General features: G+C 41.2%; 1 protein-coding gene across 12 annotated transcripts; it reads right to left on the reverse strand.

Moving 5' to 3' along the window:
• Positions 1-1,046: 1,046 nt before the first annotated feature.
• Positions 1,047-19,130, reverse strand: KLHL12 (kelch like family member 12). Of its 12 annotated transcripts, none has more exons than XM_083746558.1 (13): positions 18,813-19,130; positions 17,855-17,990; positions 16,724-16,963; positions 15,274-15,427; positions 13,410-13,627; positions 11,523-11,672; positions 10,145-10,259; positions 7,341-7,447; positions 5,750-5,945; positions 5,412-5,570; positions 4,347-4,445; positions 3,382-3,568; positions 1,047-2,745 (listed from the first exon to the last, which is right to left on the reverse strand). In XM_083746558.1, exons 3-13 carry the CDS (start codon positions 16,904-16,906, stop codon positions 2,619-2,621), a joined length of 1,695 nt encoding a protein of 564 aa, XP_083602684.1. In that variant the 5' UTR covers positions 16,907-16,963; positions 17,855-17,990; positions 18,813-19,130; the 3' UTR covers positions 1,047-2,618. The 12 variants fall into 12 exon arrangements, with proteins under 12 accessions (XP_083602684.1, XP_083602685.1, XP_083602687.1 ...); XM_083746559.1 differs by having other exon boundaries at positions 17,734-17,990; positions 18,607-18,938; XM_083746561.1 differs by having other exon boundaries at positions 17,889-17,990; positions 18,813-18,912.
• Positions 19,131-20,315: the final 1,185 nt, after the last annotated feature.

Genomic DNA, 20,315 nt, shown 5'->3' on the forward strand with positions numbered 1-20,315 from the left:
GGTAGCGCGCACATCCCACTTTCGTTTTGGGAAGAACGCCCTGCTAGTGCTGATTCTTATTTGTTCGTTTGCCAACTGGGGAATTATTAGAGGCTGGCATAGATGCCGTACTGTGTGTGTGTGTGTGTGTGTTTAGGTGGGTGGGATTAGAGGGGTAGATGGAAGTAACCGAAAGGAAAGAGTCGTCCCAAAATAAAACGTGACTCCATTCACACATGCGGCCATTGCGCCTTCCAAACAACTCATTGTGCTCATGGGTTCTCTGTTCAGAATACTACTCAGTTTTCTCTCCTGTAATGTATTTCACTGAGTTCGATTAAAATACAGTACTAAAGAGGAAGAAGAATATGATGGCTTCTTGTGTAAGGAGATTGATACCTGGCTAAAGCTCCCTCCCTCTGTTTTATGGTAAGATATTACAGAGAAAAGTGGAAGGGCTGAAAAGAGTAGGAAAAGACACAGAATTATTTCTTGGCAACTTCTTTACCAAATGATGAGATGCATTATTCATTTCATTCAGAGACTGCCTCAATAGATGACAGCTCCCTCCCTGAAAGGAGCAATGGGGTCATACTATAATGTAAGCAAGAGTGGAAAGGGAGATCTGAAGCTATGCAAGATTAAGAAAGCAGCAAATGCAGTTTGCGCATCCAAGTAAAAATAATCTTCAGTTAGTTAAGAGTGTGGTGCTGATAACGCCAAGGCTGCAGGTTCAATCCCCATATGGGACAGCTGCATATTCCTGCATTGCAGGGGGTTGGACTAGATGATCCTCAAGGTCCCTTCCAACTCTACAATTCTATTACTCTATAAACATTTTCTTAATTCCCATCACTTTACTTTCTCTTTAAGAAATAAGCTGTAAAAAAAGATGGACTTAAGAGAAAAGTGGGCAAATGCAGACTCCACCAATGCCCAGTTGACACCTCTTCAAAAGAAGCCTACATAAAAGGCACACTTCAACAAATACTTTAGATTTTTTTAAATGGTTTAAATAATAAATGTTACTGCAATAATAAAGTCAACCTACTTGGAGAAACCAAATGTTCACATGTACCAGAGATACTTTTATTAAAAAATACGTAAGAAATGAATCACAAACACTGATGTGATAGGACAGGACTTATAAACTCAGTGTTATTCGAAAGTGCATCATTCTCCCATGCTACCATATCCCCAAAGCAAGGAGTCAATATCACCCAGCAAATAAATACATTCACCCCTTGGCTCCCAATAGAGCTGTGTGACACAGGAAGAGGCTCAGTGGGTCATGAGAGAGAGAGAGAGAGAGAGAGCTCCAGGATCATGCTGAAAGTTTAGGGCACATCCATGAGGGGTTGGAGGCGCATTATCCACAGGCTCAGGTGTCCATTTCAGCAATGTGGTGTGAATTCACATATCTAGTACAAGCTGCATAACACACCAGAGGGGTATTAAAATAGGCAAGGTGAATCATAAATATGCCCTTGAAAGGGATGCCTTGAGCAAATGTTCCAGTTCATGTGAAATGCCTTGTTGTAACTGGGTCTGGAGAGAAATGACACCAGGTAAACCTACAATGCACTGTAAACATTAGTGTGCTCTTAACGAAATATAACATATCATGCTCCTACTTTGATGCTAAAGCAGAAGCACAATAAAAGCTGAGTGTAAGACAACCTGTGCTGACAATGCTCATGCAGAAGGCCTGCACAGGGTATCAGGCTTAAGACCAGTCTGGGGTTGAGAAGAGATGTTCAGTGATTTGTGGAGATCGAAGGGACATTCGCAATGCAGCCTAAGTGGCCTGGGCAGATGCACCCTTTCCAGAGCACATTAAACGCTTTCCCGCCAATATGTCAAGATTTGCTACTTCACTGCTCCACTAACACTAAAAAAAACTTGGCTTAGATAGCAGATGTAAACAGGTTTTTGTTCACAAGTACTAGAACACACACCCTCCCTTCAGGTAAAATTGGTAAAAACACGAAATTCAGTATTTTCTTCCTGTCCGCTTGCCTTTCTTCCCAGCAGATAAGACTGAATATTCCAGCAGGGTATAGTCTCCGCTGCCCCCTTTCCCGTTATGGTGGAAGGCCAGATTGCTTATACCAACACACAGAGTCTTTATCAGTTGCATGCATCAGCCCCTGGCTCTTCTCCCCAGCACCATGGGCAAGTCTGTGCAGAACTTAAAAAGCGTCCAAAAACAAACACAGTATGCCCACACAATGCTCACTAACAGTATGTCTGCACTGCAGCATATTTGGTACATGGAAACATTCAGGCACAAATCGTTGGTGCCATGCTCAAACTTCCTTGTATGTGCCAATGTTCTAGAGATGCAGAAGGCCAGAAAGCACAGACATCTTTACTGCTTTAGGCAACTCACTTTCACAGGGTTATCATTACATGAGGATGTGATTTCTCTGTTTTCAGTTCAAAGTGCCTTGTGTGTGGATTGTTTTTTAAATGGAATCAGTAGCTTTGAAGATGAGCCTGGAGGTCTGCAGCGCAGGCCAGGTAGCAATGGTCACTGCATCCACAGCTACAAGAGCATTAGCTGCAAGTGAGCCAGTACTTTCTCCCATAGTCTCTTTGTTCCACAGAAGTGCTCTCGCAAGGCCTTCCCCCTAAGGTCACTTCTCACGCAGCACACAAACGCCAGCATCACACCGTTGGGTTCCCAGTGATGTCACCACTTCCCAGCTGTCAATGATAGGGTCATAGCACTCAATACTGCTCAGAAGCGAGTTCCCATCGTACCTACACGTGAGAGAAGATTACTGATGAGAACATGTTGAAGTCTGGAACTCTTAAAAAGGAGATGATGACTTGATAATAGTTTGGAGCGGTGGCCCACCCATCCCTATTAAGTTATACAATGACAGAACTCTTGTATTTTGTGAGAGGTCAGGTCAGTGCAAGGAAACACCATCTTTGATCATGTTACAGATAGGTAGCCGTGTTTGTCTGCCATAGTCAAAACAAAAAAAAAATTCCTTCCAGTAGCACCTTAAAGACCAACTAAGTTAGTTCTTGGTATGAGCTTTCGTGTGCATGCAAACCGTTACCACAAACCCACCCTATGGACCAATCCACAGCTTACAATTTCACAGAAGGAAGACTCACGACTGGTATGCCAGTAGCTCATCTATTTCGGCATCCTGTTCTCACAGATACCTATAGGGAGGCTGCAAGCAAGGCCTTAGCCAACAGCATTCACCCCGCCTGCATTTTTTATCTTGATCATGTGCCTCAGTGCGCAAAAACAAACGCTGTATCAGTTGGGCCTTTTGCCTTGATACTGGGCATCTAATACACTTATATAAAAGTATAGATAGACTGCCCCAGCTATGCTAGGGCTTAAAGGTATTTCTGAGTGAAGCTTGGCCCCCTTACCCTGCTATGGCATAAAGTCGTCCCCTCAGGACTGTTGCTCCCACATAACAGCGGGGGGTTGTCATGCTGGTCACTGTGGTCCATGAGTCTGTGCGAATGTTATACGCCTCCACAGAGGAGAGATGTGCTGTTCCATCAAACCCTCCAACCACATAGATATGATCATTCAGCAAGGCTACTCCGGCTCCTGGGAAAGAAAAACCATGGAATGTAGCACCAAATCCCACAATAAGGCATATCTGGATGGATATAAGGCATATCTGGATGCCTTCTGAAAATGAAGAAGCCCCTTGGTGGGTGAAGTTATCATAATGCCTGCCTCTTTTAATAGTCACAGTCTCCCACTGCAAAGGTGACAGGGGGAAAGTAATCTTCCCAGAACTGTAATGTTTGCACAGGATGTCAAAGTTCCTTAAAGATATCCAAGAAAAGTATACATTTATATACATTTAAAGACAGCATGCAAACTGTCTTCACTGTATAAAGAAGTGAGAGCAAACAGATGTTTTATATTGTGAAGGCTATTCAGATAGTATGAATTGTATCTAACAGTCCTCACAAAACAGGCTTGTGCAGTGTAATAGGACATCTTCTCTAACCCTAATCCTAACCACCACTACCCCCCCAAAAAAAAATTTGCTCCAGGAAGCTGGGCGACTGTCTGGAGCAGATGTTGGGAGCATGCAGGGAGAGGAGAAGTGGAAGCCACACTGCATGAGCAGAACTCCATGCACTGTTTGATACAACCCTGTGGTAGTTGGAGAGCTGCTGGGAAGAGAGGGCTGGTTCCTGGTGTCCTTGGCAAATTCCAGATTCATTATTTGGAAGCTTCAGGAGCTCTACTCTGTAGGAGTGCAGTTGCAGGGAGAAGCAAGAACAAAATTCTCACTCTAATCAGATGGTCCCTATTAAACCAGACAGCTGGTATACTGCCAACAGCTCCCCACCTTGATCAGGACTCTCACCTGAGCGCTTTGTGGCCATTGGAGTGACATTTGTCCAGTGCCCAGTGTGGGGATCATATCGCTCCACAGAATTTAAGATGTTCAGACCATCATAGCCACCTGAAAACAGAGGAACCCATTAAATTACTTGTATTACTTTTACGAGGGGCTATTGCCCCTGCTCGCTTCACTTCACTCACCAAGCCAACCTCTGCACAAAAAACACCCACATCTCCTTAAGAGCTCACCAAAAGCCTTGGTTGCCACCACTTCTCCTTTGCCTCTTCTGATGTCAAGAGGTGCAAAGGAAGAGTGCAGGGAGGATCATGAAAGGCTTAGACTTTCTTGTGCTGTTGCCAAACGTTTTAGAATGAAGAGTCAGACTGGCAGGAGGAGGACTGCAGGAAGAGGAAGGCAGCAGCAAGCCAGCCTAGGGATTGGCGGTGGCAACTGCAGCAGTGGATTATCAGGCCAGCTGTCCACTGCTTCTACCAACTTTCCTTGTTCCCACATTCCTCCTGTCAGACTGACTCCTAACTGGCCAGCTGGCAGCAGTAGAAGCAGCAGCAGATCCCCAAGCTGTCTGGTGAAGTAAGGTGGCCAGTAGTGGCAGTGGCTGGCTTGGGCATCTGGATCCTGGAGGCAGAGGCTTCAGGGTTGGTAGACTGAGAAGCCTGTGGAGCTGAGGGCTGCTGCATCTACTGTGCTGAACAACTCAAGCACCTACTAAGGATTTCTTTGGGATGGTTTCTTAAATATTAAGTCACCTCTTAAAAACCGAAAGATACAGGACCGATGCAATGCAACAATTTCTGAGCTCTGTCCTGCAAAATTCATTGCCTTTGCTCTGTTTCTACGTTTATATATGGAGCCTACTGCTTTCAGATATTGGAATTCTGAATTTAAAGGCTTTCCACGGAAGAAACCTTTCATACTTGATGGGCATTCCAGGGCAAAACAGAACTTACAAATGCTGTGAAATTTGCAAGATCACTTCCTAATTACAGCTTCTTGCATAGTCTTTTCACCAGACTGCAGCTGAGGCACTACCATATAAAAATTTGTAAATACACGGAGGTTACCTACCAAGACAATAGATAACATTATTAGCAACCACCAGTCCTGCTCCTTCTCGAGCTGTCTGCATATCTCCCAACATACTCCACTGATCAATGTTGGGATCATATCTTTCCATACTGGTGTGGCGCCGACTTCCATCAAAACCTCCAGAAACATAGATCATGTCTGTAACACAACAGTTAATTGAATTAAAGAAATCACAGTATTTGAAATCAGTATTTTACAAATATGCACTTACGTTGGTTGAATAAATGAATTAATTTCCCCGCAAAATGAATGTTCTTAAGATTGTTTCCAGCAATGATTATCAGTAGTGGAATTAGAATACATTTACCAATACATACCTCCTAGGGTTGTAGCCCCTGCTAGGCCCCGACGAACGTTCATGGGAGCCACAGAGTACCAGATACTGTCTTCATCAGATGTATAATCCAAGCATTCCACAGAACTGAGGCGAGAACGGCCATCATAACCACCTATTACATATATCCGATCATGCAAGGAAACTGTGGCAACATAGCGTCTTTTACGGCTGATACTCTATGCGTAAAGAAAAAAATGGAAGCAATTTTTTTGGGTATCTTTAGGTATGATGGGCACCTGCAATTTCCTAGTGATGCCATACAGAGATAGTGCGATCAATACAGACAATGCTGCACTAATGTGTCAGGGCTTATCATTTCTATATATTCTGTTTATCTACAACAATATGTTCAATATATTCAATTTCACACGCTCACATCTTCAGTACGCAGCACACTTTTGAGGTTCTCTGCATGAGACGAGAAGAGCCTCAATGGAATGCAGTATCAAAAGGTTTTGACATACAGAAAGCAAATAGCTCACCAGGGGATTCAGAAAACATTAATTTAAATTTCAGGTGGCTCTGTGAGTCATCATCCAGAACCTCCCCAATTCTTCATCTCAAACTACTTTACACAAGAGGCCTTTTTAACATTTATGTACATACAATGCTCTCGTAGGTTCAAATAGTTTCACATGCCTTTTCTGGACAATCCTTATAATAGCCCTATGAAGGCAAAAAAGGGCAGTATTTTATTAAAAGCCTATGTCACTCTTCCTCCCAAAAGAGTTGATGGTGGAAATTATTAGGGGAGTGTTGGTGGGAATGGAAGAGTGTGGCTTGCGCAAGATTACCCAGTAAATTCAAGGAAGAGATGAGATTTGAACTGGGGACTTCTGACTCGCAGTTCGTTCTTGGTAATTATTATCCTAGCATGTGTGCAAGACTATGTTGCCACCCACCTGCTTGTTGTGAAGTCACCATCCAGCTCCTGGTCAGAGACACATGTATTATTGCCCACAGATGATGCTGTACAGCAGAGCTGGCTAGCCCTTTTTTCAGCCAGATGTTAGCCAGCTCCATGCTACTGAGACACACATGTGAGATACACACATTGCAGAGAGTTAAACACCTCTCAGCCCAGTGCTGCAAGGGATGGTTAGATTTTGCCAATGTGTGGTGAACTACCTGCATTGGTTTGGCAGGCCGAATCCAGCCCACAATTTCACAACAGCGGGACTACAGGGTTTATCCATTTTCCTACGTGAAGAAGATGCCTGCATTATAAACATCTTTGTGAAGCCCTCCCTGCAGCAACTCTTCCAACCACAAGGTTTTAAAGAAGCATTTTCAATTGCAAACGTATGTCCACCCCACAGAGGAAAAGCAATCTGAGAGGAAAAACAGAGGGCAGGGAGATGGTAAAGCACTCCCAGCCGCTGCTTCCCTGTTTTAAATTCCCTCATCTCTTTTTTTAAAAAAGGTGTTGAGGCACTGTTACATGCATCAGCTAGTAAGTGCAGTTAGCCCCTTAGTAAGCTTAATCAGACTGGTCAAACATGTGTTATTAAAGTATATACCTGGTATTTTACTGTTGCAAAAAAAATGTGATAAAGCAAACAATTACATACTGGTAGGAAACTCCACTCCTGTGTCTTCGGATCATATTTCTCCACCACATCAATAGGTGACTGCTGACTTCCAAAGCCCCCAATTACTAAGAGAACCTCATTGGCACCTGAATAAAAACGGACCACTTTAAGGTTAATATCCTAGAGTATATACTTTTTATTTCCATTATTGGTGTACTGATCCTCACTTTAACTCTAAGTAGTGGGTCAAGAATAGTAGAACTGAGTGACACACTAGTTCAGCCTTGAAAATAAAAGCACAAGTGCTACTAGCCTTTGTTTTATTTTTTGATAACTTGCTAAGTGGCCTGCATTTTCATGCCAGCTGTGGAGAACAGAAGTCCATCACCCGTGGTCAGCATGGAAATGCACGCTACTAAAAACACTGCAGACTGGTGAAAGGATAGGGTGTTTCATTCTCCCACTGCATTTCTGTGATGGTTGTGGAGGAAGAGACTTTCCTTCCTCTGTTGCTAGACTGGAAACCAAGTGGGCTGGCTGAGGAGGATGGAGAAATCAGTCTCTCAGTCAGGCCTTTAACGCATCTACATAGAATTCCTATGGCTGCTAGGTAAGTTGTTAAATATAAGGCTACATACTCTTAAGCCACTCTTGACAGATTGCCTAACCTTTTTAAACTTTCCAGCAAGAGACACCTGACTATTTTATTAAGCAACTGATTTCATTGCACTTTGTAGTCTTAGTAGTCCCCCCCTCCACTTGCCACCCTTGAATTATGCCTAAATCTATACTGCTTCCATTTTAAACACAGGACATAATTTGCAAATCATGAAGCTTAAGCATTTTTTTTAAAAAAATATTTCAATAGCATCTAAGCAAACCTATCTACGAGTTGCTGTATTTCACTGCATTTTGCTTTTTCTTACATAATTGTGAGGAATAGTTAATCCTGTTTTAACAACAGCCTTAAGATTTCTATTTTGCCCATCAATCTACTAAAGGCTAGATAAATGTGACAATAAGAATCTAGTTTTGGTTTAACGCCAAACTGAACTGTATTAATATCCTATGTCTGTGAATCCAAGCCAATAACCCTTGCTCTTTTCTTTTCAACACCACCACTGCAGATGACTCATGCTTAGCTTGTGCCATATAATCTTCATCTCTCTCTCTTGACAACCTTACAGCCCATTTTGCAGCTGTGCACTTGGGCTTTGTTTCCCAACCATATTTGCCCTTGGCAAGTCCATTCTATTAATTTCCAGTTAATTGCTCCAATCCAGAAGATAATAGTGAAGCTTCAAGGATGTTTGTCATACCACATGAGAAGCCTTTTTGCTCACTTTCCAGAACATCCTGAACATTTTGTCAAATATGCTTTGACTTTCTCTCAGCATCATCAGTTTGTCATTAACAAATTTATGTTGAATTTTCAGCTTTATACAGAATCTAAGAATAGTAAGTATCTGTATGCCTGTCATAGGCAAAGGCTTGAGTATCTGAAAATTACCACTGAGCTGTAATATCATCTAATAACTTACTTCCATTTTCTTCTAACAAGCCTTCATTACACAATGCTTCAGTTGAGAGTAATATTAAATACCACACTGCAGCAGAAGTATTTTTATATGCTTGCTTATCATATAGAGAGATTCTCTTTTGCTTGGAACACATGTTAAGAATTATATTTATCATTTATACCAGGTTTGAAAGATGCAATTTATATGGCTGTCTAGGCATGCAATAGCTTCTAGGCATGCATGCAAGCAAGCTAGTATTAACCAATTTCATTCTCTTTTAAGTCACATATGCTATGTGGGCAAGTATGGACAGACAGGCTAGCAAAATTTTATGAGGCTAGACAGTTTGTAGAAGTATTTGCAAGGCAGTTAACATCCATCTATACCACACACAGAGACACACTAATCCAAGTAATTAAAAGACCTAGCTGACAATTATTTGCTTTCTGAGCATTGTTTATGTTTGTGCAGGACCTGAGGTATGTAAATGAATATGTTGGCTAACTACAGGTAGCTTTCAGCAATTTTACTTCCCCAAAGGTGTGTTTGGGGCAACAGCTGCTATTCCAGTGCTTTTTTCTGGGGATACGCAAGGATAAACATACCCCTAAACATTTTGTGAATCTTTGTACTTGTGTCCATTTACTGTGTTTATTTTCCCCAATTTGAACTATAAAATGGTGATTTTCTTAAGTCAAAATGAGAGTACCCCTAAACATTTTTTTTTAGAAAAAAAGCACTGGTTATTCTTATAAAGCAGTTATTTAGACAAAGCTGTGAAGATGCTTCTTTTGTATCATACAGCTGCTATCTGGGTCCTTGTACCCACATGTTTATTAGGTCTGTGCAAACGAGCAGCATCCCCCACATCCTTCCCTATATCTCCGGGGGATGGTCTGAAGGCACAGCTTTATTTACTTTTAAAAATCATATCCTGCCCTTCCTCCCAAAAGGTCCTGGGCGGCAAACATTTCCATAATAAAAACATTATTAAACATAAAATAACACATATTTAAAATATTTCAAGAATGGTTAAAACATCTAAAAGCAATAAAAGCATAACAAATTAAGAACAGATTACATATCAAAATTATATGTCTGGGTAGGCTCACTGAAACAAAAGTTTTCAACAGGCATCTAAAGGATTACAGTGACAGTACCTGTGTAATGTCAACAGGCAGGGAGTTCCAAAGTTCAGGTACACTAGAGAACAGACTCCTTATAAACTTGAAGCATTGCTTCATTCTGAGCCTGCCAATTGGCAGAAGACATTAAACCATACTCTTTCCCAGCTATTTTGATATGCACTTATCTGATGCTTACCCAAACGTGCTCTGGTTCTGGGACCTTGCATCTGACTCCGAAGTTCAGGTCTTAGATGAAACTTCTTCGCTTCATCTACAAGGTCTCTGCATTGCAAACTACATCGAATAAAAGGCTGCAGAAGACATACAGGCATTATTTTCACTTTATCCAATTCTTTATACACTTTTACAACTCTTCAAAATACCCTATAGCTAGTAGAAGAATGGAAATACTTGCACATTATGACCCACTGCAAAAAAACCCTAATATTTAATGAAATGAATCTAAAATTAGTCCAGTTACATTAATTCAAGTACTGTAATATAAAAGATATGGAAAAATCAAGCTGGTGGAGCATGCAACAGAAATCTTTATTCAAATACAGTTTCCAGAATTAAAACTTAAAGCACTGGTTCCAGAAGACCTTTGCATTAACTTAATTGTTTTGAATGTAAAATTATATACTAAGGATACTGATTTGTGAATTTGATTTTGGCCCATTCTCTCATCCTTTAGCAAAGCCCTGTGCCTTATCCCACACCACTCAGGAAGGTCCCCTTTTTGAGGCAATGCAAAGGACTGCCTGGGGTAGGGTAGCAGGTAGCCTTCTGTGAGCTTCCTTCTATTGTCCTAATTTTCAAGGATACAGCACAGAAATTCCTTCCTCAGTTATTGGAGGGAAGAACCCATTGGCCAAAATTGCAAAAATATTGTTTACCTACTTGCTAATACTAAAAAGAAGGCCACTCTGAAAGCAGCCTAACTTTTCTATGGCAGCTGCAAATATTTGTCAAAGGAACCTTGACTTGTGTAGTAGATTGCAAATTAGCTGTATTACATTTATTAAAACTGATGTTATTTTGTTATATTAAGTCATCTGAATAGCTAAGGCATGTGGCTAAATAACTGAAAATTATGGGGTTTTTTTTCTTACATGGATGGGGAAATTAAAAATACACAACTAATGCAGAGTTTTCCCCTTTTTCTGCACAAAGGCTACACCAGAATTGGATTGTCTTTCTCATTTCTATATTTAGGCATCACAAAACTCATGGCTACCTCCAGTATTAATACATGTTACTGAAGGAAGGCGGGGAAATGGGGAGCAGTTAGGCTGGGTCATTCATTTCACTGCTGAGAGGAATGTTCAGCTGACTTGCTTTAGATAATTTTTCAAGTTCTTACACAGTAAAGTAGATGGGTTTGGGGTTAGGGTTTCTCTTAAGGAGGAATTGTAGGGGTACTAATCTTTGTTTTCATATTCTAACATGTATATATGCAAAGGATCAGCAAGAACACATTACAAAGGTACTATTATAAGTGAGGTTTTCCTAAATACAGCAGTTGTTCTGCAGGACTTATTCCATGAGCTGCTTAATAGGGCAACTGGCCCTACCTCAGTGTCTATGACATCGGTAATGTAGCGTGGGGTGAGTAGTGGCATGCGCACATACTGCAGAAGCTCTGGCAGGGATGCTTCCCGTTCCTTCTTTGAATGCTTTACCCAATTGATAACAGCCTCAAAGACAGGCTCTTCAGAATCCACCTATAAGAAAAGGCATGGAATTAATCAGTCTTTTGAAAAATAGATGGCTACGACACGGGAGGAGGAATTGCTTTAAGGGCGGTGCAGCATAGATTGTACTTCTGGTGTGGGGAAGCTGCATTTGCACAGAAAATTATGGTGGTTGGAAAGGAAGATCCACCTTGCAAAGCAAGCACAGGCAGCTCTCTAGAGGGGGAAATGTGTAACTTTGTCGTGTAACTGTGACAAGCATATAATGTGCAATGTCAATGATGTGATATGCATCCTTTTATTTGTATGCCGCCTTTCCATAGCTAAAACCATGCTCAAGGTGGCTTACAGCATGAAACAAATTACATAGTTACAAATATAACCATAGCAGTCAAAAACAATAAACACATCAAAAAGTACACAACCAAATTGAACAATTTCCACATAAATCACAGCAAGATTTAAAAATAAGGGTAAAAATAATAATCAGTTAACAGCAACAAACACCCCTGCAACCCTCCCTAAACAGTACCCTAACCCAAGACCAGCACACATTCCTCACCATGACCATGCAATTTTTTTTCTTTTAAAAAGCATTTTCTCTGAAGAAAGTGCAGTCACTTTTATTTTTATTCTTTATTAAATTTCTATACTAAACCTCTGTCTGAGGATCTCATGGCAGTTTACAACATAAAAACACAAAAATCCATATCAAAGTAAAAAAACAATAACACACAAACACCCAACTCAACTTTGGGTTTGCTCTTTTAAGGGTTTTGTTCATAAAGCAAATATCTCCCATAATGTTAACCTAGACAAACATATATTTAACAAGATAGGGTTAGCATGAGTGTAGTGCAAAGAGAGCTCTTTCCCACTGATAAAAGGGTGATCATATTTACAAGCACAAATGTGCTTAAGATCTGGTTGGTGCCTTACAAAATGCTTCAAAATCTTTCAAAGTAACTAACAAGACTGCACTTCTCACTTTAACATTCTTCAACAGCTTCCACAAATTTTAAATCATTCATTTACTGCCAATGATTTTGTAGCACAAAATTAAGTATTGATTTATAACTCTTTAAGAGGATGGACCAACTGTTTAAAAAAACCCCACACCCTGTGCCTCAAAAGCCCTGTTTGAACATTCATAATCTTGTTTTAACACACACACATGGTGGGAAAAGGGGCACAAGGGCATGAGCTCTGGTCACTCCCATGTTCCTCTGAGAGTTCAAGGGCTACTGTTTGCAACAGGAAACCTCCGGTACTTGTGGAAACACCCCCCACATTGTGTCACAGGGAGCATTCCTGGAGAAGCAAGTAAGGGCTCCTCTTGAGTGCAGAGCTCTTCTCTAGGTCTTCCAGGGACTTTCCTTGTAAATCTGTATTGATTATTCCAGACTTCCATCTTGTACATCCTCCTACACCCTGCCCCCTTTCTGCCATGAATTCTGAATTTTAGCCTTCCATCCATTCTAACCCCTTTTTGTTCACATTCTCTTTTGCCATTGCTTCTTTAAACAGATCTTGGTAACTGTAAAGGCTACCAACTTGCTTTTATATTGAAATGAAAACTAGGATTCTCAGAATTCTAGTAAGATCTTACAAGTGCTCATGGATTGTAAATTGCTAACCTCCAAAGTATGAATTCCATCGGTCAGCTCCACAGTTTTTTACTAGTTAATTCCTAGGTTGTGTTTGGTTCCTGTATCAAATACTAGAACTTAATAGCATTGCTTTGGACAACAAGAAGGAATATTTTACCTGAATCTCATCACATTTTATTAGCTTTTCCACTTCTTCTTGATTTAGGAGAATAAATTCTTCATGTTGAACTACATCTGGGAAGTGCTTCTGGCTAAAAACTTCAGCTGCCTGCATTAAGTCAACACAATTGTGTGTTTCAGCAAAATCTCGAATCCCCAAACAGTTGGAAGGATCCAGCTGGCTTTCCAGGAACTCACAGCAAGCCTGCTTCACTCCTGTGAGAAATGACATGATTTGCACTTCAGAGGGCTAAGTCACTGTTCTGAAAAGTGTTTAAGAGGGGGGAAAACTGTGCTTAACAAATCCATCCATTTTCCTAACAAACACCAAATCTGGTAAATAAAAAGCCATCTTTTTATCTTAACCAGCCTGTCATTTTCCTTGGTAGTTAATATTGAGGCTCTTTTTGGTGGTAATAAATTCTAAAAATGGTGTGACATCAGTAAAATACATTCTTAATTAACTATTGTATTTTATTCGTATTACAAAAACAGTATCTACCCTTTCACAAAGACATAAATATCTTACTACCCAGAAAACGCTCCCAAACTACAGTGGTACCTTGGGTTAAGTATTTAATTCGTTCCAGAGGTCCGTTCTTAACCTGAAGCACCACTTTAGCTAATGGGGCCTTCTGCTGCCACCATGCCGCCGTCGTGCAATTTCTGTTCTCATCCTGAGGAAACATTCTAAACCCGAGGTACTATTTCTGGGTTAGCGGAGTCTGTAAGCTGAAGCGTATGTAACCCGAGGTACCACTGTACTAATCAACAGCAGTTTTACAATTTTATATTTTCATTTGTTCTCACGATTGCATTTCCGCCAGAACTCAGATAACTGAATGTTCAGTATCTTAGTATATAATAAAATTGTAAGGATGTCATCAAGCTAAAGTCTGTGTGGCCAATGCGCAGCCATGCAAAATGTGACATAAAAGGGAGGGGGGTTTGGCCAGGCTTAAAAGGAGGGTGGTTGGTAAGGAGCAGTGGGGCTGGTGAGAAGTGCTAGCAGGGATGCAGTTCCTAGTATGCATATACTTTCAAGTTTAACAATCTTAAAATGGGGAGACTCTCTCACTAAAGAGTCCCTGTATGAAAATTTGCAAAAGTATATACCTTTTACTATGGTGTATTCTGGGTTTTAATGATTTTATATGTAGTGCTGGTAGTATAATTTTCTGTACATTGCCTCTGAATGCATTATGATTGTCAGTTTATAAATTTCAGTTTCTATATAAAAAGTGTGGCACTAGAGAACAGTTCCTATTTGCTGTCCAATTACAAAATCAATGCATGAGGCATGAAACCACAGAAATACCACATCCCCACCAACATCACCTGATGAAGAATGTTTTACTGTGCTTGAATAAGAACAAGCAGAGAAGTTTGTGATCATTTTATTCATTATGGCAAAATTTCTACTTTTAAAAAGGAACCCTCCTTGACTTTTATATTGTTCTTGGCTTTCCTTATTAATCAAGCTACACTTCTGGTGAATCCTTGGAAAACCTTCTGCCCACTGAGAGCATGGTTCAAAATATTTCTTCAGACCCCAGCCCACTAAAGTATCACCCACTGGTATCTGCAATGTGGCATTTTCAATCATATTACCCGAGTGGTTGACACACTCAATTGAATAGGTTCACTCAAGCTACAATGCTTTTGTTTATGTGGGCTTTTAGACAAGGTTAGGCTCACGTTGTATTAGAAGCTGCTGGTTTTATATTTGTTTATTAGTCTAAATATATTTGTTTTCTTATTGTGTTCACCACTTTGTAAATCTCTTAAAAAATGGGCAATACAGATCAAGGATTCTCAGAAGCTCTTTGCTCCTGATCTACACTGTATGTTTTTGTCATTACCTTTCAGCTGAAGCAAACAGGCTGCTGGAAGCAACTCCTGAACATTCTCCACTGTCACATGAACGGTCTCTGTGTACACGAAGTCCAGCAATATTTCCATAGTTGATGCTGTTAGCCCTTGAATATCCACATAGGGTTTATCCTTCTCTGAAAGCTGCGAATTATAAACAAGGGAAGTACTTTTTTATTCTCTGGGTTTTATAGGGTTCCAAAACATAACCTGGAAAACTACAGTGTGGGCAATGGGGAAGAGATATAAAGCATTAATAATCTCACATGAATATTTCAGCAAATGGAACATATAACAAATACCCTACAAACATTTTGGTGCAAGGATAATACTTTGAAAAGTTCTAGTTACAGGTAGGTAGCTGTGTTGGTCTGCTGTAGTCGAAACAAAATAAATAAATAAAAATTCCTTCCAGTAGCACCTTGGAGACCAACTAAGCTTGTTATTGGTACAAGCTTTCGTGTGCATGTATCTGAAGAAGTGTGCATGGACACGAAAGCTCGTACCAATAACAAACTTAGCTGGTCTCCAAAGTGCTACTGGAAGGAATTTTTATTTATTTATTTTGTTTCGACTTTGAAAAGTGTTATTTTAAATATCAGAGAAACAAAAACTTTAATAACATGCCTTAAATATATTCTGTCAAGGGGCAGGCAAATTAATTCACCAAAAGTAATTAACATGCACCTCTATATATAAATTACAGCAATGTCCTCATTACACTGAGTTCAGGGTTGAGAGGAGAACATAGTAATGCCTTTCTATCCTACAAAAATTCTGCATGGCTTGTTTACCCATTATGTACTTACATGGGTCACTTGCAACCAAATTAAAAAAGAACCACCAACATTTGTAAAGCTTCCTTCTTGGTAGACCAGAAGACAAAACACATTTGCCAGCCAGCTTAGTAACAATTTAATAGTGTGGATTTGCAACAGAGATAACATTTTTTTAAGCCTAGATATCCAAGAAAGCTAAATTGTATATAAAGTTGAAACATTAGGAAGCCTACAATTTAACTTTTCTTAACAACACTGTCACCATATGATTCTTGTGGCAGTGCTGGAGAGGGCCAATTCTGTGGTGGCCCCCAGGCTGTGGAATGCCCCCATCCAAGGGGCAAATGGCCTTGTCTTAGTATGATTTTTGATGGCAGGTGTCTAGATCTTTAGGGGTACAGGATAAGACCTGATGTTCCCTACTGCAGTGCTGTTGTTGACCTTGATTCCAATTTAAGATGGATTTAATTGCTAAGTAAGTGAAAAGCATTACATAGCTTTGTGCATAATGTGCATTAGGGCTGCTTGGTGAAGAGCAAGCTATAAATGCATACAGAATTGCAACCTTAATGACATTTTTGCACTTCTAAGTTGTATTACAAGCTACTTTCTTATTTGCATGAATAAAAACAAAAATGTGTGTACTCTGCATCTTGCCTACCTCACTGGTGAACATAGCACAGAAGTAGTCACTGCAAGCAGCTAACACAATACGATGGGCTGGAAAGTCTTTCTGCTCCACACGAAGGGTCACATCACAAAGTGTGTTACTTTTTCGTAGAGAGTTCATTGCATTGAGAATGGACTTGGCATGAGAATTAGTCATTATATCTTTAGGAGCCATAGTGAATTACTCCAGTCAACAATAGCGTTGAGAAGGTAGGTTCAGAGTTTGAGTAACCTGTTAAAAGAAGAGTCTGCTTCACTAATGGCATCAAGCTTGAAAGAGGTGGAGAATGAGGATCTTGGTTTCTGCCGGATCTTCTATCCCATGAGCCTGTCATCTACCTTGATTCACTTCTAATTGTGCTACTCAACTACATTCAGATGACCACCATCCCTACTTAACAGAAGCATAGGCATATCATAAAACATAGAAATTCTATGTTTTAATACAGTAAATTCTCAGTACACATTTATTTACACTGAGATGTGTGCTAGGCAAACTGTAGAACAACAAAGCATTTCAGAACTACAGACTAATAAAGACAAAGACAAGATTAAGTGCAAGGACAATGGTGGAGCACCACCTGTCCAGGAAAGCACAACAGTGTGGCCAAAGTTAAACCATATATTGCCACCTATTTAACTTTCCCCCATGTCAATTACTTCAATTTTATTTGGAAATTAAAAAAGAGCCAAATATATGAATATTTCCTAATGTAGATCAATAGAACAAGGCTTCTACAATGAAAGCATCTGCCTTTGTTTTATAAAGTGTATAGATGTATGTTAATAAACCTTCAAGAACTTACTATAGCAGATACTCAAAAATCATTATCTGCTGTAGTAATTACTTAGAAGCAAGTACCACTGAATCTGATGGAACTCACTCCAAAACAAGGGTGCACAACTCAGAATATAGTAGCCTAATCTTTCTTGTTTCAAAGGATGTTAAGGCTATACCTCCTAGCCACCCCTAGCTTATCAGTATAATGACAGGTAACTTACTGTGCACACAAGTTTTACTTGGTGTTTAGTTGCAGCAACTGAAGTAATGGTTCAAAGACATATGCATTTGCAAATAATGTGAGCAGAGAACATCCATTTCAGAGCTAATTCTGCTCCCTACCACAAACAGTTGTTAACTGAAGAGATTTATTGACCATTCCAGTGGCATTCCAGTGTGGGAATAATATTCTCTTGGAGTTGAATTCTCCAACGAACCTACAGAACTTCCCTCATAACATTGCAATTCTTGGGCATTCCTAAATGAGATACATAGACCTCAGCTCAAGCAATGGGTCCCATTACCTAGCACTAAATTGGGGAATCTCAGCCCAGAGGCCAAATGCAGTTCCCCAGGGCTCTCTCAGTTGGACCTTCAGGTGCCTCCCCATGCCACACCTGCCAATTCCCCTGCTTCACATCCAAGTATTTATCCTAGTCGGAACTCACCCCTGACCTCTGATCATGCCTCACGCTTTTCCGGGTGGCGGTTAGAGAGCCGTGTGAGTGTGTGTATAAACCATAGCTGTCAAATTTTCCCTCTTCTTGCAAGGAATCCTATTTGGAATAAGGGAATTTCCCTTTAAAAAAGGTAAAAGTTGAGAGCTACAGTATAAACTAGCCTACAAAGTACAAAGGCAAAATTTAAATTTGCTACTTTGCCCACTTTGGCCCCACCCACCACAGGCATGCGGCTCCCAGAAGGTTGCCCAGAAGGCAATAAATATGGCCCTCCGACTGAAAGGGGCTCCCACTCCTGACCTACCACAACCACCAGTGCTTAGGATAAGGTTTAGGTACCCAATTTGGTACTATTCCCGGTGCGGTCGCCAAAACCCACAGCAGGGCAAGACCTCTATTTTGAAATACTGGTACCTATAGATTTGGCTATTCAGCAGCAGCGGCTGGGAAGGGAGCTGTGGCTCAGCGAAAAGGGAAGCTTCCCCAGGGCTTCATGGACCTCTTCCCCTGGAAGCCCTCGGAGGAAGCGGGGGCTCAGGAGCTCCGCTCAGCAGCACATGGAAGGGGGCGGGCCGCGCAGCATTTCTGCCCTCGGGGCCTCCTCCCCCGTCCAAACTCACCGCCGCACCCTCCCCGTGAGGGGAGAGATTCCCGGCTCGGCTCCTCAGGCCCACACGTCTCCTTCCTCCTTCGCATCTGGCGCGCCTCGATGACGTCACTATGGTGGACGCCAAGCCGCAGGCTTCGGGAACCATCTTTTAAATAGGAAGAAGCGCGGCGGCGGATGGATTCGGCTCCGCCTCGGTTGCTAGGCAACAGAGATTCACAACGAAGCTGCGCGATGTCAGCTCCCGCCCGCTGGATAACTCCGCCCGAACGCTGCAAAAGAAAAAGAAAGAAAAAAGGCTGTTCTTTTCTTGCCGTCGTTGGTCTGCCATACGTCCTGAATTTCCCGGACATAACCAGTAATCGTCGAGCGGAGTTTTGGAAAAGCGGTTAACATGTCCGGTAAATCCACGGGCATATGGCAGCCCAAATAAGAAGTGTTTTGGGGTTTTTTTTGCGATTTTCCTAAAAATAGGTAAAAAACTTCATTTTGGGGGAGAATTTGCAAAAAAAAGCAGCCTCAATTTCCGGGCTGGTCAGATTGCATGCAGAGGCATGGAAAAAGCCACGACTTTTGTTGTTGTTTAGTCGTGTCCGACTCTTCGTGACCCCATGGACCAGAGCACGCCAGGCACTTCTGTCTTCCACTGCCTCCCGCAGTTTGGTCAAACAATATTACTGTTATTGTTGTTGTTTTAAATAAATGAATCTTTCAGGTGTTGCAGGGGAAACTATTAATCTAGCCCAGTATGATACACTCTCACCGTGGAGAGAAGGTAATGGGGAGTGCAGTTACCATGTTGGTGAACCACTAAGGGCCTAACCTGCATACTAAGTGTGCATTTAAAAACAATATTCTCAGACCACTTTAAAAACAACAAACCGTGTGGATCCCACTTAGGATTCGGATAATGGAGATTTCACCCTTTCCTCCAAATGCTGTTTTCCTGCTGCCCCATGCCTTTCCCCAGTGACTGCTTTTTTTTGGTGTTTTGGTTTTCTTTTCTTTTTTCTTTTTGGCAAAGCACCTTTGGGTGTTAGCAACAACTGGGGGACCTTTTAGTGGGAGAACAGTAAGTGAAGGGAAGTGGAGGCTCACTCCTTGGCTGTGCGGCATGGTTCTGATCTGGATCAGGGCTTCACGTGACTCATTTTTCTAGACATGTACTTTGATCCTACACCACATATTGCTGGATGGACGTTCATGACTGATTTTTCCTTGCAGGATCAGATACATGACATCCGAAACTAGAGACAAAGTTCCTGAGTGGAGATGTGCTTATTACCACCCCCATTGTACTTATTTTGCTCTCTATACATTGGAGGGGCAACTTATGTAATGGGGAGCCTGCTGTATTCATTGGGTTATTGGGGTTCTAAATCATACAGCAGTATAATAGCCTCCCCAATGCAGAAGTTACCCGTCAAACACATGGAGGGTAACATGGGGAGTTGTCTTATACTGAGTCAGACCATTGGTCCATTTAGCTCAGCACTACACTGACTGACAACAGCTG

Source organism: Podarcis gaigeae, assembly GCF_964106915.1.
Source record: "Podarcis gaigeae genome assembly, chromosome: 6".
Classification (NCBI taxonomy): Eukaryota; Metazoa; Chordata; class Lepidosauria; order Squamata; family Lacertidae; genus Podarcis; species Podarcis gaigeae.

Bases quoted from the DNA above. Each gene is read 5' to 3' on its own strand.
- KLHL12 (XM_083746558.1), bottom strand. From the start codon at position 16,906: ATGGCTCCTAAAGATATAATGACTAATTCTCATGCCAAGTCCATTCTC. The intron at 5,571-5,749 runs GTATGTATTGGT...GTTGTGTTACAG, and splicing joins AGGGGCTACAACCCTAGGAG to ACATGATCTATGTTTCTGGA. The intron at 2,746-3,381 runs GTAAGGGGGCCA...TCTCACGTGTAG, and splicing joins CGACTTTATGCCATAGCAGG to GTACGATGGGAACTCGCTTC.